General features: G+C 48.2%; 1 protein-coding gene across 2 annotated transcripts in view; it reads right to left on the bottom strand.

Annotated features, from left to right (window-relative positions):
* The window catches only part of HCK (HCK proto-oncogene, Src family tyrosine kinase), a 25,583-nt gene that overhangs the window by 7,004 nt on the left and 783 nt on the right, over window positions 1–17,796 (bottom strand). The window contains exons 2-9 of one of the 2 annotated variants that reach the window (XM_006767866.2): window positions 15,368–15,410; window positions 14,914–15,016; window positions 13,845–13,943; window positions 12,028–12,131; window positions 11,447–11,596; window positions 10,966–11,118; window positions 8,366–8,545; window positions 7,349–7,425 (exon numbers count right to left, since the gene is read on the bottom strand). In XM_006767866.2, coding sequence (XP_006767929.1) covers window positions 7,349–7,425; window positions 8,366–8,545; window positions 10,966–11,118; window positions 11,447–11,596; window positions 12,028–12,131; window positions 13,845–13,943; window positions 14,914–15,016; window positions 15,368–15,410 — 909 coding nt within the window. The remainder of the gene's footprint in view (window positions 1–7,348; window positions 7,426–8,365; window positions 8,546–10,965; window positions 11,119–11,446; window positions 11,597–12,027; window positions 12,132–13,844; window positions 13,944–14,913; window positions 15,017–15,367; window positions 15,411–17,796) is intronic. The other variant, XM_006767867.2, reaches the window with a different exon arrangement.

The following is a 17,796-nucleotide window of genomic DNA, read 5'->3' as shown; positions in this document are numbered from 1 at the left end:
CAGCCCCCTCCTTCCCGGGCCGTGTACTCGTTGTCCTCGATGACCCTCGCCAGGCCGAAGTCAGCAATCTTACACACCAGGGTCGCAGAGACCAGGATGTTGGCGGCTCGGAGGTCTCGGTGAATGTAGTTCCTCTGCTCGATGAAGGCCATGCCTTCCGAAATCTCCACCCAAAACAGAGATACTCTCATCCTCAGATCTGGCCCAGCCCAAGATGAGTCCCACCCAAAGGCAGAAGAGGAGTGTCCAAGTGTGAAAAAAACAACAGGAAAAGAAATGTTCCCGCTCCTTTTTGTGTGGGAGAGTCCTAAGCTCAGACTGGCATTTCCCTGTCTACCTGTCCAGGCTGGGAGGATCCTCAGGGCCTGACTTAGTATGGGGCTTCTCCAGGGTTCCGGAACTTCCAGAGAGTACTTTGAGGAGAAGCAATGGCATTATTCTCCAGGCCCTGTATACCCACACCAGGATACTAGGAAGAGCTTTCCTTCCCGACCCTCTTTTTGGGGAGGCTCACATCATATTCTTCTGTATCTCTCTTATTTAAAAATACATTTTTATTGATTTCAGAGAGGAAGGGAGAGAGGAAAACATCAATGCTGAGAAAGAATCATTGGCCACCTCTTGCCTCCCATGGGGGATCAAGCCCATACCCCAGGCATGTGCCCTGACTGGAAATCGAACTATGATCTCAAGGTTTATAGGTTGAGGCTCAACCACTGAGCCGGCTGGGCTCTGCTGTATCTCTTATGCCTTCTTTATCCCCAAACCTCAGTAGAAAAAAATCATTTGTTCACAAATATCTACTGAGTGTCTTGGGCGTGCCAGACACCTACTTGAATAGGTGCTACGTCAGGCAAAACCCCTGTAGGTGGTATTAAGTACCATAAAGATAGGATAAAGAGGGTAACAGAGAGGAAACCCAGAGGGCTTTTTGGATTGAGTGGTCATGGAAGGCTGCTTTGAGGAGGTGAAATTTATGTGAAGATCTCAGTGATGACAGTGTGACAAATAACATCATGTGCAAAGGCCTGGAGGTAGGAATGAGCTTGGGTGTTTGTGGAACAGGTCGCTGAGAAGTTGCCACAGGGACCGTGGGGAGTTGAGAGAGACGTGGCTGATTGTGAAGGACCTGGTAGGAGGCTAGGAGAGGAGGTTGGACTGTATTCTGAGTGTGATGTGAAGATAGTAGAAGGCTTCGAGGAGGAATGTGATGTTGTCTGATGTATATTTTAATGTCATCATGGCTGCTGAGTGAATAATAGACTGTGTGGAGGATTCTTATTCACAATGGTGCCTGGACGTTTCCAATGGAAAAATGTAGGATTTTTCCTTAGAGACATCTTTTACATAGAATGGTTTGTGAATTAACCCTTATAAAGAGGTTTATTATTAACCCTCAGACACCCACTAAACAGCACTTACAATTTACAAGCTGGCCTTCAAGCTCCTTGAGTGAGGTGCTCTCACAATCTGTGTTTTACAGAGGAGGGACACTTTCCAGCTCATACCACCAAGAAAATTCTGAATGTCAGACTCAAACCAGTCTGTGGGTGTTCAATCCCAATGCACCATGCTGCCTCTAGTTACTGCAGATCTCCAGTGCCCTGGAGGACTGAAGCTGGGTGCAATCTGGTGAGATTATTTGGAGTGGATAGGGGGCCTGGCCAGACAGACCAAACCAATGCACCAGCCTGCTCAAGGTTGGAGGAAAAGTGGGCAGTGCACTTACAGGAAGTGGACAAGAGGGGGCACCCATGACTATTGAAACTGAGGTCTGAGGCTGCAGACTTTCCAACAAAAACTCCAGACTTTTAAATTTTGTTTGGGGTAGCCTGTCAGGGGGTTGGGTAAGACAGGTCTTACCTGGGGAGTGTGGGAAACGTATAAGGAGTCCTTAAAGTCACAGTTAACAACAGTTATTACCTTAATTGCAGACATCGTAGCTTATTCATGTACTAGTGGCCCGGTGCACAAACTTGTGCACATTGAAAGGAAATTAATTAGAAGAAATATTTTAATATCACTATTTTCCCTTTCTCTATAATAGAAGTGTCAACCAAATTCATGAGCGACAATGACAGATCGAAACACACACATGGGACTGGCGCCAGCGAGAGCTTTATATGTATCACGCATGTGTGAGTCAACTTAACCTTTTATATATATAATAAACTTGCTTAATTAGACCGGCTTTCTGACTTAGCTAAACTTTTCCCAGCCCAGTGAAGCACCCCAACTTCTCTTTCAGGTAATTGTCAGCAACACAGCAGTAAATATCAACATGAAGCAGATTATTATTATAGATCACGCAGGGAAAACAAAGGGTAAAATATTTAACTGCAACAGTATTTGACTATATTCTGCGCAGTGAGAAAACCTGAGGTCATTTTCAAGGTCCACCATTTCTTACTTCTTTTCAATTGGGTCAAGTTTCTAAGCTTTCTAAATCTCCATTTTCTGGCTAATGAAAAGAAAAAAAAGGATTCCACCACATCTTCTATCTACCTACTCCAGGACTTCTGTGAGGATCAAATGAGATGAGGCACAGGAAAGTGCTTCACAGACATTTGGTTAAGGTGTAAAATGTTTGCACCTGGCTAAAAAGCAAGCCGTGTTCCTGGGCTAAAGAAACTGCAAGAAGGCTAGTCACTAGGGAGAGGAAGCCGGGCATTGCTACGTGACGTCATTACCTGGACGGACTTAGCATATTAGTCTTTTATATAAGTAGATTATAAGATGATACTTAACAAATAGTACTTACTCTCTGCTTTAGGGAAGCACTATTGTGATCAGCCGTGTTTCACAGGTGAGAATGCTGGAAGCCAGAGAAATAAGTAACAGGACTGGAACTCCAACAGCCGTGCTCAGGGTCCATGCACTTAGCCATTATTCTACCTGAATTTTTGGCTGTCTATTTGGCACAGGGCAGGAACTAATGCTGGTAGTTACCACTGGCAGACAGTCATGCTATTGATTTTCAAGCCGGCTCAGTGGGGCAGGTGGGACAAAACCCACAAAACCCTGCGTGCCTCTGGAATTGGACCAGTTCACTTTGAGCCCCATCAAGCTACTTCAACCTTCTATGCCTCACATTTCATCTCTATAAAATGGGGACAACAATAGAACCTGCCTCTGAGGGCTTCTGTGAGGATTGATCCTGTAAGCCTACATCAAGAACTAAGAATGGTCTCTAGCATGTTGAGTATTTACTACAATGGTGACAATTAGTGCTCCCTGTTGAGGAAAATGGCACTCAGAGAGGTTACACAACTTGCTCAAAGCTATGCAGGCAGAGCTGGGATCAAACCCAAAATGCTATGCAACTCCTAAGTCCAATACACAAAGTGTTGCTTTTCAAGGTTTTGTTAACTGAATGAATTAAGGGATAGGTTCACTGGGCTCAGGGCTGGTCTAAGAATTGGGGGTGGGTTAGGTGGTGAGATTTCATAACCACCAAATGGGCTGCCACGATGTCAGGCACTGGAACTTGGGTTTCTTCAAGGAATCACAGAATCCCTAGAGTGGGAAGCGCCTGTAGGATATTCTCCCTCTTCAAACTGGATCCTACTGATACCTCAAGGTAGCCAGGGTGGGACAAGGGTGTGTGTGGGGAAGGGGGACAAAAGAAAGGCCACGCCCTGACTGGTTTGGCTAGGTGGATGGAGCGTCGGCCTGCGGACTGGGGGGTCCTGGGTTCAATTCTGGTCAAGGGCAAGTGCCTTGGTTTCGGGCACATCCCCATGGGAGGTGTGCAGGAGGCAGCTAATCGATGTTTCTCTCTCGTCGATGTTTCTAACTCTCTATCCCTCTCCCTTTCTCTCTGTGGAAAATCAATAAAATATATTTTTTTAAAAAAAGGCCACACCCCTTGACCAGAAGGTTGTATTCCAGGTCAGAGCACATGCCCAGGTTATGTGCTCGATCCCCAGTAGGGGGCATGCAGGTGGCAGCTGATCAATGATTCTCTCTCATCATTGATGTTTTTTTTTCTCTCTCTCTCCCTTCCTCTCTTTGAAATCAATAAAATATATATTTTTTAAAAAAGGCCACATATGAGGTCCCACCTTACAATCAGAACAGCTGTTTTGACCTATTTTTAAGTCTACCAGACCTGAGGCCCTGAACCTAACTGTCCCCTCCCTATACCTGGGCTCCTGAGCATGGGCTCCTGAGCATTAAAGAGAAAAAACCAACATGATATAGAAAAATATTAGTTACATGCAAACAAGTGGTTAGAATAAGATGGAACTTGCAGACATTGTAGAAAATAGGTCTACCTTTCATCTACCTTTCATCTAGTACCAATATTCCACCTTTGTGTGGAAATTACCTAAAAATCGGTGCAGCGGTCTGGTCAGCTACTGTATACAATTTCATTGACCAACAGGACTGTGCCTTAGAAAATAAAATTAAAAAGCTTCTGAACCTGAAAACCACAGGTGTGGTCCAGTTCCCTCATTTGACAAATGGAGAGACAGACCAAAAGCCATCAGCCAGGTGGCAACAGGTCTGGGGTAACCAGCACTGTGCCCGTCTGACTCTAGGACTGGAGGCAAAGACTAGGTTGGCTCCTTCTTGTCGCTGGGCCTGACTGAAGTCACCTCTGCTCCTGGATGCATAGGGCCTGGCGCCTCTTTTCCTCCCTTGGTTTGTTTTCCCATCGGGGAAATGAGGAGAGTGGCTCTTGCCCAGGTGATGACTGCCCAGCAAGGTTTCTGCCAGTTTGATGGCTATAATTTAGCCACACACTGGACTCCAGTTTCTCTAGGGCAGTGGTTCTCAACCTTCCTAATGCTGCGATCCTTTAATACAGTTCCTCATGTGGTGACCCCCAACCATAAAATTATTTTCATTGCGACTTCATAACTGTAATTTTGCTACTGTTATGAATCGTAATGTAAAATATCTGATATGCAGGATGTATTTTCATTGTTACAAATTGAACATAATTAAAGCATAGTGATTAATCACAAAAACAATATGTAATTATATACGTGTTTTCCGATGGTCTTAGGCGACCCCTGTGAAAGGGTCGTTTGACCCCCAAAGTGGTCACGACCCACAGGTTGAGAACCCCTGCTCTAGGGAGAGGGCCCATTAAAGTCAAAACGCCAGGCCTTGATTTCCATATGTCTCTGGCATTCCAGGCTCTGAAATGCAAGACCTTTTTTATACCTCTGACCTCCCCCCAGCCCCTAGGATTTGCCTACTCAAATGGGCTCTGCCTTAGGCATCCTCAGAAGGCCCAGGCCTAGGACCTGGTGCGGGTCTCCCTTAATACACTCCAGGCTGCAAACCACACTCCCTGCATCTTTTGCAGCCCCAGGCACCAGTTGACCAGGCCCAGCTCTTGTGTTTTTCCTTTGAGCTTTGGCACAGGCCATTTCCTTCGTCTAGACCACCCTTTCTTCTCCTCTTCATCAGACTCACTTCTATTCATTCTTCAGGGCTCAACCTAGAGACCAATTCCTCTGGGAAGTCTTCTTGGATTGCTCCTAGACCAGGCTACATGCTCCAGCTGTGTACTCCCATAGCACCCCTTTCCTATCTGTTTTCCCACAAATAGGAAAGAATGAAAGAGGATAGAAATAAAAAGCACTCAACTGAGGGTGAGAGGAGCTGCAGTGTGTGAAGGGAAGATGAGAAAGATGGGGTTTTAAGAAGTGTTTCTGTGACTGCATACATTATTATTTTGCTGGATACTACATTCTTTTGGCATTGAGCCAGGCCTCTTGGGTCATGGCTCTTGAAGAGATTCAGTTATTTAATATCTGTCTTCCCATCTGGACTGTTCACTCTGTGAGGACAGCAATTCGTCCCATTTTGTTCACTGCCATATCCATCGAAAGAACACAGTAACTTAGGCGAGCTACTTAACCTCACTGGGCTCGGTTTCCTCATCTGTACTTATCTTCTCTATGCTTCAAGTTTCGATTATGTAAACTTGGATGGCAATTACCATCCTCTGGCTACACTGTTACATTGGTGACTCCCAATGCATGCCTTCTGGACTCAGGTCCTTGGCCACTCCCCTTCCACACTGGCTCCGGGCTGAGTCCTATTACTTGCTTTAGCCGATGAGACATTAGTAAGCAAATGCAGGCTAAATGAATCAGCATTTGCACATGAGGGTTTGGCCCCTTGGTATACCTCTGTATTGGGACCTCGCCACCAAGCCATAAACTCTGGCTGGACTACTGAGTGATGAGGTGCCACATGGGGAAAAAAACCAGAGGATGAGACTCGGTTGTGGACATTCTCTACCCTTTGGCAAGCGACCAGCGGAATGCAGCCATGGGAGTGACCTCGGTTTCAATATATGGAGCAGAAGAACCACACAGCCAGCTCCAGTCAACCCACAGAATAATGAGAAATAAAAAATTCTTGTTTCGAGCTCCTAAGCTTTGGGAGGTTTGTTACATAAGAATAGATAACAGCCCTGGCTGGTGTGGCTCAGTTGGTTGAGCATTGTCTCAAGCATCGGATGGTCACCAGTTCAATTCCTGGTCAGGGCACATACCCAGGTTGCAGGCTCAACCCCCAGTCAGGGATTCATGCAGGAGGCAGCATATTGATGTTTCTCTCTGACATAGATGTTTTTCTCTCTCTCCCTCTTCCTTCCTCTCTTTCTATAATCAATAAAAACATGTTTTTTTTTTAAAAAAGAACAGATAGCCCTAACCGGTTTGGCTCAGTGGATAGAGCATCAGCCTGCGGACTCAAGGGTCCCAGGTTCGATTCCGGTCAAGGGCATGTACCTTGGTTGTGGGCACATCCCCAGTGGGGAGTGTGCGGGAGGCGGCTGATCGATGTTTCTGACTTTCTATCCCTCTCCCTTCCTCTCTGTAAAAAACCAATAAAATATATTTTTTAAAAAAAGAACAGATAACAAAAATCCCATCCTAGAAAGTTGATGTGAGGACTTACTTCATCAGACTCACTTCTACTCAGTTAGTACATGTAAGACACATTTAAAAAATATACTTTTATACAGAGTGCTCAATAAATGTGCTTAGGCCAGTGTTTCTAGTGGTTAGAGGTCAGCCTGCACACCAAAGTCGAGTTCGATTCCCGGTCAAGGGCACATACTTGGATTGCAGGTTCAATCCCCAGCTCCCATTGGGGCACATGCAAGAGGCAACCAGTCCATGCATCTCTCTCACACTGATGTTTCTCTCTCCCTCCCTTCCTCTCTCTCTAAAAATTAATGGGGAAAAATATCCTCAGATGAGGATTAACAACAACAAAATGTTATCCAGTATTGTTGCTGCTATTATAGTATGTCAATAGTATGTGCTGAATAAATAATTACCCTCCCCTCCCCCCAGCTTCCCCACTAGCCTCTCACCTGGGCTGAGAAGTCGATGAGTTTTGGCAATGGCTGCTTGCTGCCTTCATTACTTTTCAGGAAGTCCAGCAGGCTTCCTGTGGGGGAGGGGGAACGACAATGAGTGCCCTCACTACTTAGGGTGAAATTGTTCATAGTAATGGATTTAAATAAAAACATCTATTTACCACACCTAGTGTTTGAGAAAAAGGAGCTGAGTGTTTTTAAGTGACTTTGTGATTGCTAGACTGGTTCTTTGACTGGGGCAGCTTTCTGAGCCCAGGTGACTTGGGCTATGGTTTTATAAGGCTGGTGTAACTGTGTAATTAGAAAATGAAAAAAGTTTTGAGATTTTAAATCACACTAAATGAGGATGGATGATATGTTTCTATTAATAAAAACATGGGCAGGTATTGACCGGCCTGTGGCTCAGTGGTAGAGCGTCGACTTCCAGACCAGGAAGTCACAGTTCAATTCCCTGTCAGACAGCTGATCAATGATTCTCTCCCATCAGTTATGTTTCTATCTCTCTCTGCCTCTCCCTTCCTCTCTGAAGTCAATAAAAATATTTTTAAAAAATGGGCAGGGATTGAAACTATTTGTGAAATGGTGGCTTAAAAAAGTCCCTGAGAAATTCTGGATCGTGGTGGGCAGGGTGGGGGCAGCCTGCAACGAATGCTTTGTTGAATCTTTTTCCCAGAGCGTTGGCCCATGCAGGGAACGTGGCTGACAGGGAGAACTTCCCCTGGCCTTTAAGGCACCCAGTAAATCCATAAGCTCTTCTTCCATCACCAATGGGGCTCTGCCCTACTCCCCTCTCCCGGTAGCTTCATGTGTGCCCTTCCCACTGGCATCCCCTTAACATGATTTCACCACATTAACCAAGAGGACTGGGCAATGGCTGCTTATACCTGAGGGAAGAGCTCCTGGCCAGACTGGGGGGCATCTCGAGGGCAAGAACCATGTCAAAGTCACCTCTAAATCTTCAATGAACTTGTATGAGCCACAGCCCGCATCCCCAGCCCCCAGACACAGCACCTTTGGCCATGAACTCCGTGATGATATAAATGGGCTCCTCCGTGACCACTGCATGCAGCTTCACCAGCTTGTCATGCTGCAGAGTTTTCATCAGGTTGGCCTCTGCCAGGAAGGCCTCCACAGACATGCTCCCTGGCTTCATGGTCTTCACCGCCACCTTGGTGTGCTTGTTGTAGGTGGCTGGAGTGGGCGAGAAAGCAGGGAAGATGGTCAGAACCCGTGCTCTTTCCCCACAGCCCAGGAAGGCCCAGCTGCAGAGCTGCCTCCTCCACAAAGTCTTCTGTGCCCGTCTCAGCCCTTAGAGAGGGATGGGCTTTGGCTCAGACCGATGTGGGTTGGAAAGCTGGCCTACGCCTTCCTAGCTGTGTGCCCTTGGGCAAGTCACTTATCCTCCCTCATCTGTCCTTTCCTCATCTGCGAAGTAGAAATGATAAGCACCGCCTCTGAAGGGCTGTTGTAGGGATTAAATAACCTCAAAACATCACTCAGATCAGAGGTTCTCAACCTTCCTAATGCCGCGACCCTTTAATACAGTTCCTCATGTTGTGGTGACCCCCAATTTCATTGTTACAAATTGAACATAATTAAAGCATAGTGATTAATCACAAAAACAATATGTAATTATATATGTGTTTTCCGATTTCTTAGGCAACCCCTGTGAAAGGGTCGTTCAAACCCCAAAGGGGTCGCGACCCACAGGTTGAGAACCGCTGACTCAGATCATGTCACTCATACACACAGACCACCTTTACCTTGTCTCTCACCCTCACACATACCATCTCTTCTTAAAAATGCTTTAATCTTGCCCTGACTGGTTTGGCTCAGTGGCTAGAGTGTCAGCCTGTGGACTGAAGAGTCCCAGGTTCAATTCCGGTCAAGGGCATGTACCTTGGTTGCGGGCACATCTCCAGTAGGGGGTGTGCAGGAGGCAGCTGATGGATGTTTCTCTCTCATGGATGTTTCTAACTCTCTATCCCTCTCCCTTCCTCTCTGTAAAAAATCAATAAAAAATATATATATTTTTAAAAAAGCTTTAATCTTAACACTGCTCTCAAAATAAATACCAGTTTCACCATGGTCTACAAGGCCTGCATGATCTGGCCTTGCCCACCTTGCCAGCTTCATCGTCCACCAAACTCCCCTTGACTTTCATGTACAGTCAGCCTGCATGTCACTCAGCACCTCAGGTACCCAACCACCCCTCCCACCGCAGGAACTTCCCACATGATGTTCCCTCACCCCATATCTACTCCATCCTATAAATCTCTTAATTGCTTGTGTTTCCATTTTTGCCTTGGCTGCCAGGAAGCTTTAATCCAAGTCTGAGGTCTTCCTTTAGTAAGAGTAAACCCTTATCTAATTCATGCATGGGTGGGGTCCCTCAGCCTGGCCAGCAATAGAGGCCTATGGGGGGCCGGCTGGCAGGAGGAGGTGCCCTGGGAGGTTGGCTGGCCAGCCCCCTGTTTGGGGTCTTTGGGGGGAGGGAGGGCTGGGAGATTGGCTGTGGGATCGCACTGACCATCAGGGGCCAGCTCCTGCAGTGAGCGTCTGCCCCCTCATGGTCAGTGCGCATTATAGCGACTGATCAACCAATCATTCTGGTCATTTTGTTGTAATGGTCACTTAAGCTTTATATATATATAGATAGTTTTGTTTTCTAACTCATTACTCAGATCTGTCTTCCCTTCTCCAAACTTTCTCTGCCACAACCTCTTATTAGGTGCCTGGCATATAGCAGGCTCTCAATAAATATAGTTGAAATATGTGTATTTAAACATTTTTTTTGGACTAAATTGTTTGCGACTCTGTAAGTTGTCTTCAGTCTCATTTAAAACATGGTGGGTGGAGCCCTGGCTGGTTTGGCTCAGTGGATAAAGCGTTGGCCTGAGGACTGAAGGGTCCCGGGTTCAATTCCGGTCAGGGGCATGTACCTTGGTTGCGGGCACATCCCCAGTAAGGGGTGTGCAGGAGGCAGCTGAATCGATGTTTCTCTCTCAGAGATGTTTCTGGCTCTCTATCCCTCTCCCTTCCTCTCTGCAAAAAATCAATACAATATATTTAAAAAATAAAATAAAATAAAACATGGTGGGTGGAAACACAATCGGCTGCACCAGGTACTGGGCCAGGCATTGCTGTTCTCGAGTTATTAGCGGCAGGGCAGCAGGAGTGGGACATACCTTATTGGTGCCCCACAATGCCTTGGCATGGCTCTAGGCACACAGTTACCAACATTGAACTCACCTGGAAATCTCCAAGCTGCATTTCCCCATTCTTAATTTCCATCATCCTAAGAGGCCTTGGTAATCTCACCCTAACTGGTAGGCCTCTTGGCTCTGTGTCAGGGAGCAGATTCCTCATCTAGGACTCCTGCTTCCCAGGAGGAACTTTTTAACTCAAACAGGTAAATGGCCTCAGAGGTAAATCGGTGTTTGCATGGCAGGACAATTCGGTTTGCTATCAGAAGGACTGCTCCTTTACGGTTATTATTCAGATCTCCCCTTCTACCGTTGGTGCCATTCCCACTCTGTCTCGGGCTGTTCCTGGAAGTGATGACCTCCCTGCTCCCTCCCTCCCACCACCCTCTGGCCCTGGGTCCTTACCCATCCAGACTTCCCCAAACTGCCCGGCTCCAAGCTTTTTCTCCAGCTCGAGGGATTCCCGAGGGATCTCCCAGGCGTCTTTCTCCCACGGCTTCTGGGGCTTGGAGGACACGCAGGGCACCGTCAGCTTCTGGCAGAGTCCGTCACTCCCTTCTGGATCAGAATTGCTGGTCAGCCGAGGGCAGCCAGCTCTCGGCCAGCCAGAGGCTTCCCCTCAGAGGCTTCCCTGCCCGGTCGGCTGCAATTGGCCACTGTGCCAGGGGGTTGCCATGATCGGGGACATTTCCAGAGAGCAAAGCATGATCAGATGTCAGCTCTGCCCTCCTCAATAGGCCTAAAATGTCAGGAGAATCCAAAGCAACTATTTGTCTGGGGAGAGTCAGAAAGAGCTCAGCAGGCCTCAGAGGGCACAGGGCACCGTGACTCGGGGTCCCGGGAGACAGGTCCACCCTGACTAGGTGTGGCCCTGGGCAGGACTTACTCATGTAGTGGGCCACCAGCTCCTGCAGGGTGCTGAAGGTGTTTCGTGGGGAGATGTAGAAGCCCCCATTGTCCAGGGTCCGGATCTTATAATGTTTCACTGCATCCCTATGCTGGGGGTCGTAGTCTCGTACCGACAAAGAGTAGCTCCCTGCATTGGTCAGAGAGAAACCGCTCAGGAGTGGGACTTCAGAGTCTGGCCACTACCGTGGCACCCCTTCCGGACACCCCTCTAAAGCCACCCCTGGCACCATTCTGGCAGCTGGGCAGTGAAGCACAAGGGTAAGAGTGAGCTGTGGAATCAGGCTGCCAGGTTCTTGTCCAGGCTCCTCCATGTCCAGCTGTGAGACCTTGGACAAGTGAGTACATCACTTCTCTGTGCCTCAGTTTCCTCATCTGTAAAATGGGATTGGTCGTGAGACCTCTCTATCTCATCACATTGCCTGATAATTGAAAGAAGTAATGCTTGTAAAGTAGTCAGGATGTAAACACTCAGTAAATGCTGTCTGTCGTCATCATCATCATCATTATTAGATAGATAGATAGATAGATAGATAGATAAGGTGGGGATTGCTGGGTCACCTTTGGTGGTCTCGCTGTCGCGGATCATGAAGGAGCCCAGCACGTTGCCAGGGGCCAGAAGTTGGCGCTCTGCATCCTTCCGGCTGATGCCCTTGAAGAACCACCTGGTGGGAAGGGGAAGAGACAGCGTGTGAACCTGGGTGGGCAGTCCTGTCCCACGGACAAGGGCCACCAGGACACCCAACGCCTGGTTTCCTGCAGCACTGATTTTCCTCAAAGACTCTTTTGGGAAAAACAATGATTCTCTTGATATTAAAACGGACATTTGACCCGGGTTGAATCCAGTTTGTTGAGACTGACTGACACTTATGCACATTGGGGAGCTTTCTTTAAGAAAAATAACACAGCCCAGGCTGGTTTGGCTCAGTGGCTAGAGCGTCGGCCTGTGGACTGAAGGGTTCGATTCCAGCCAAGGGCACATGACCGGGTTGCGGGCTTAATCCCCAGGGTGGGCATGCAGGAGGCAGCCAATCAATGATCCTCTCTCATCATTGATGTTTCTATCTCTCTCTCCCTCTCCCTTCCTCTTTGAAATCAATAAAAGAAATATATTTTTAAAAAAGAAAAGAAAAATAACACAGCCTTACAAATATAGAATGCCCAGAGGTCATTCCAACAGCACCCAGTGAGAGCGGTAAGGTGATGGACAGAGAGGCTGAGTGTGAAAACACAGCAGTCTTAACCAACTGTGGTCAAAATCTTACTTCTGCAAATTTCACAAGAACACACGACATTGCTGTCAGGGTCTCACAGGCCCCTGTGAGTGAAGGTCTGAGCTTCCTCAGTTTCACGGTTTATCCTTCTCTGTGTAATACAAGGAGGCCAGGGGATTGTCAAGGGTGGGAATAAAAAAAAGGACACATATGTAATATCCTTTGTAATACTTTAAGCAATAAAACAAAAAAAAATGTATTTGTAGAGCCAGAAGTTAGGAATATATCTAAGCAAAAATGTGAGATTTCAAATAATTTTATACTTGGGCCCATATCCTTGGATCTTTTCTTCATTCTCCCATAATATATGGGATACTGGGTGAGAACGTTCAAGCAGCAGCAGCCAAATCCATTTCCACCCTCAGCAGGGTGAGAGGTGGTTCCTGTGCTGTGATGGAAAAAGCCCCAGACCAGAGGTCAGTAGGCTTTGGCCCCACCATAGAACTGCTGTGTGACTTTGAGCAAGTTGCTTTTCCTCTCTGGGCCTCTGTTTCCTCTGCATCAACGATGGAGAAAGACAGCTAACACTCACCCACCCAACAACTCTGGAATGGTTGCCCTTATTGTCCCCATTTTATAGATAAGGAAACTGAGGAACAGAGAGAGCAAGTAGCTTGCCTGGCATTACACAGCTGGGAAGTGGTGGAGCCACGCTTCAAATCCAGGCAGTCTAACCCCAGAGCCCATGCTCTTAATCACCGTGCTACTCTGCACTCCCTCCCCCAACCTTCTTTGATTCCATTTTTGAAAATGATTCATGCCGTGCTAAAAGAGTCAAGCAATGTTACAGGGTCTTCAGTAAGAACTATCTCCCTGGCAATTCTACCCCTAGGAAGTGATCGCGCAAATCTTGCACAGGGAAGAAACGCTAGTGAGAAGGGTTGCAAAGGGACTAAGAGAGAAAGTCACAAAGGGGACCTGCTTTAGACAGGTGGTTAGGGAAGGCCTCTCCGAGACCCGAAGGATGAGAAGGAGCCAGCCAGGCAAAGAAGCGTAGGAAGAGTATGCCGGGCAGGGGAGGTAGGGAGTGCAAAGGCCCTGAGGCAGGAACAGGCTGGCCTTGCTCATGCTTCCTGCTGGAGGGCAGGAAAAGAGCATACTTACTCCTCTGTCTCCAGAGAGTCAACGCGGGCAACGTAGTTGCTTGGGATGTAGCCCTCTTTCCGGGTGGCCAGAGACCGAGCCTTCCACCATTCCCCCGACCTAAGAGACAGGAGGGAGCAAAGGGTTCGGTGGGCAGAACTTCCCCTAGTCCCCTTAGCTTTGGCCTAGAGTATCCCCTGCATACACCCATGATTAGGGGTAGGGATCTTGACAACAGTCCCCACTGTGCATCTGAGGTTTGTCCCTGCATGCACAGCCTACAGACCTAGGTCTGTGGCTCCACTGTTTTCTCTGGTCTCGCAGCCTTGGTCTCCCTAGCCATGCCTAAGGTGGGGCTCTGTGCCCATGGCAGACTCTAGGGGTTCAGCTGGGGCCCAGAGTCAGAGGGAGTGGGCTCAGGAGTCTGACCAAGCATAACCACTGCCATTCTTGGCCCCCCACACATACTGGACACTACACTCGCTGACGGTGAAGACTGGAGGGGATTAAAGGGAGCAAACTCAGAGATCCAAAGATTTCTGAATGCGAAGTCACCTCAATGGGGTCTGGTCCACAGGTAAGCTTGCAGCTCGATCGCAGGAGGCCAAGGAAGGCTTCCCTGGGGAAGGTCTTTGAGCTGCTCCTCCTTGCCTGGGTGTGCGCCATTCGTAGGCACACAAGCCCCTATATTGTGGCTGTCACCCAGGCTAACAGCCAACCCTTCCTCCTCTATAACGATCAGGTTCTCATCAGTCGCGTACACCCTAGTCCAGTGATGGCGAACCTCTGACACGAGGGTCAGAGGTGCGAACTCATTTTTTTGGTAGATTTTTCTTTGTTAAATGGCATTTAAATATATAAAATAAATATCAAAAATATAAGTCTTTGTTTTACTATGGTTGCAAATATCAAAAAATTTCTATATGTGACACGGCACCAGAGTTAAGTTAGGGTTTTTCAAAATGCTGACACGCCGAGCTCAAAAGGTTCGCCATCACCGCCCTAGTCTAAGGCTCTTCACTGAAGGACAGAAGAGAATGTACTGCCTATTGGGGGTAGGAATGTCTTGGGGGAGGGGATGAGGACTCACTCCTCCAGGACCGCCATCTGGTCTCCCTTTTGGAAACTGAGGTCTCCATGGTGAATGGCCTCGTAGTCATACAGGGCAATCACGATGTTATCCTTAGAACCTGCTGGGACGAGAGACACGTGGGGCAGGAAGGCTTTATCTGAGCACCCCCACAGCCCGGGGGCTTCCCATCCCAATACCTGGCACCCAGGCCTGGACCCATTGCTGTGTCTGTCTTCATAAGTAAGCATCTTGCCATGCTGGGAGCGATTCGACAGTTTAAAGCTAACCGCGCTTTGCTCATGTTATTAAACAGTGCTATAGAAACAAGATAGCCTGTACGAAGTACTTGGGTGGCAATTTAGGGGATTTTCAAGGGTGGTTTTGACGAACTTCTGCCTCAAGCTCTGACTGAGAACCTAACCTCAACCTCTACAGAGCACGACTCCACTGCACATGTTCGCCAGATACTTACCCTCCGTGGACCCGGGGGGGTTGCCGTTGTTGGGGTCAGGTCGCTGTGGGGAAGAAATAGGAGAAAGGGGTGAATCCAATCATGTGTGGGGAGCCACAGAAGGCCTGTGTCAAAAAGGATACCCCAAGGCCTCTTAGCCCAGCCCTGTGTGTCATGGGAGGAGGCCCAGAGAGGGCACAGGACATGCCTGAGGCCACATGGCACCTGGGATACAGCCACCACAAGGATCTGGAGTTGTAGGCTCTGCCCTTGGACACCCTGGGGGTCACTGGCTGGTCTCTTCCCTTTGACATACAGTGAGGGGGTTGGTCCAGATCCATGTTTTCCAAGATACGTTTGAAGAAACCCTGGCCCACCAACATGCTCTATGAGTAAAGGCTCCATGATGTCAGGGAAGGAACCTGCGTGTCTATCTCAAGGGGAACTGGCACCCACACTGGCGCACTCTAAGCAGCCCTTGTAACAGGGAGGTCAAGCCTCATTCCTGACACAACTACTAGTAAGCCTCGGAGATATATTGTCGAGTGAACAAAGCTAGTTCTTCAGAATATGATACATTTACATAAAACGCATACACACCCATCCTAAATACTTCCTGCGGACACATGCTATGTACGTGTGAGTGTATGTTCACAGCAAAGGTTTGAGAGGGTCCCCACCAAACTGACCACAGTGGGTGCCTCTGGGGAGAGGGATGAGACCCCTGGAGAGGGGTCTTTGGTCAGAAGCAATGTAGCTTTCACTGTAATTTGTGACTTTTCTTTTCAAGGGGAATGCATTTGTGTCACATACTTAGATAAACAGTCATTTAAAGAACCAGGTTTGGGAAACACGGAGAAGTGTACCCTTTACCGCGAGAGCCCCAGGCCCGTTGCAAAGGTTCGTAAAGGCCCTGACTTCTCTGGGGAAGGAGCCTGTTCTGCTCAGAGTTTCACAAACTGACTTGACCTGGGACCCCCTTCAGTGAGTGGTTGAATGTAGAGCCCCTTGAATCTGATGCTCAGAGAGCACAACCAAAAACTGGTGGGAGAAGACCCTCTCCTTCCCACTGGGGACAAGCTAGGGGGCCTCCGAGAATCACCGAAAGGGCCCGGGGTCAGGCAGGTCGGAGAGAGGCAGACCCAGGAGTGACCAAGGGTTGAGGATGTCAGCTTAGGACGTCACCAGGATGAGAAGCTCATGTAGCCTCAGGGTGTTTTAAAAGAGGTGGTGCCAGAGGGAGGGAGGTGACTCTTCTACTACTGTCCCATTTCTAGACATCATGCCCGGAGAAGGGCAAGCCGGGCAGAGAGAGAATAGGAACCCATGGTATAAGCAAGAAGATTTGGAAGAAAGTAGTGAGTTAGGATAAGAGCTTTACCTTCAGCCTCTACAGGCTGTCATGGCAAAGATAGTGGTGTGTTTGGAGCGGGCAGAGGGGTAGGTTTGGGAACAAGGCGTAGGGGCTATGGGGTAATACTCTGTCCTTCTAAGGGTGCCAGGTGAAGGCGTACACCTCTGCCTCTGAGCTTCCGTAGGCAGCCTCAAGTAAGGGGGTGGACTCAAGGACCCCGGAAGGAGAGAGAACCCCGGCCTCGGGGGTAGAAAGGCCTGGCTCTACCTCTTTCCAGCTGTGCGACCCCGAGGAGTCATTGAACCACTGCAAGCCTTAGTCACCCTGGCTGTAAAGTGTCAGAACCCCTTCCTCACAGCTTTTGGTGAGGATTAATGATGTGGAAACACCTCACTCCGATGCCTGGAACATAGTAGGTGTTCAAAAATGGTCTCAGTTATCATAACTGTTACCGCTGCTACTAATACTGTCACCTCATTACCAGTACTGTTATTGTTGCCACCACGATCACTACTGTTACTGCTCTCTGGTATCACTCTCGCAACTACCATTGCTAGTGGTGCTATTACCATGACTACTTCTGCCACCACTGCCCACACTGTTACCACCACTGCTGCTGCTCCGATCGTTAGCACTCAGCTTCTGCCTCTGTTACTTTCGCTCCTACCACTGAGACTTGGGACGTTGCACGAGCCAAGTTTAAATCCTGGTCCTACGTCTTACTCACCATGTGGCTTTTGGCAAATTATTTAATCTGTGGCTCATCTGTAAAACGGGTGTAATGGAAATGGTGACCGACAATAAGATTATTGTGGGGATTAAAGGTGATAATAACTCTAAAGCACTTAGGAGAGTGCTTGGTTCCTGGTGAGCTCTGGATAAATGTAAGTTAGCCCCTCTACCAGTGTTACACTTCTCTTCCTGCTGCTACGCTCCCACTGGTATCAGCAATGGGAGCACAGCCGTTACTGTTATTACAGCTATGGCTCGGACCTTGATAGTATCATCACTGTCATCACTTCAGCTGCTGGGGTTCCTTCCTGGTCACTCATGGTGCTCAGCTCCACTTCTGCTACTTCCTGGACTCGAGGCCTGC

Source organism: Myotis davidii, unplaced genomic scaffold, assembly GCF_000327345.1.
Source record: "Myotis davidii unplaced genomic scaffold, ASM32734v1 scaffold562, whole genome shotgun sequence".
Taxonomy (NCBI): Eukaryota; Metazoa; Chordata; class Mammalia; order Chiroptera; family Vespertilionidae; genus Myotis; species Myotis davidii.
This window is presented reverse-complemented; position numbering and strand designations above follow the sequence as displayed.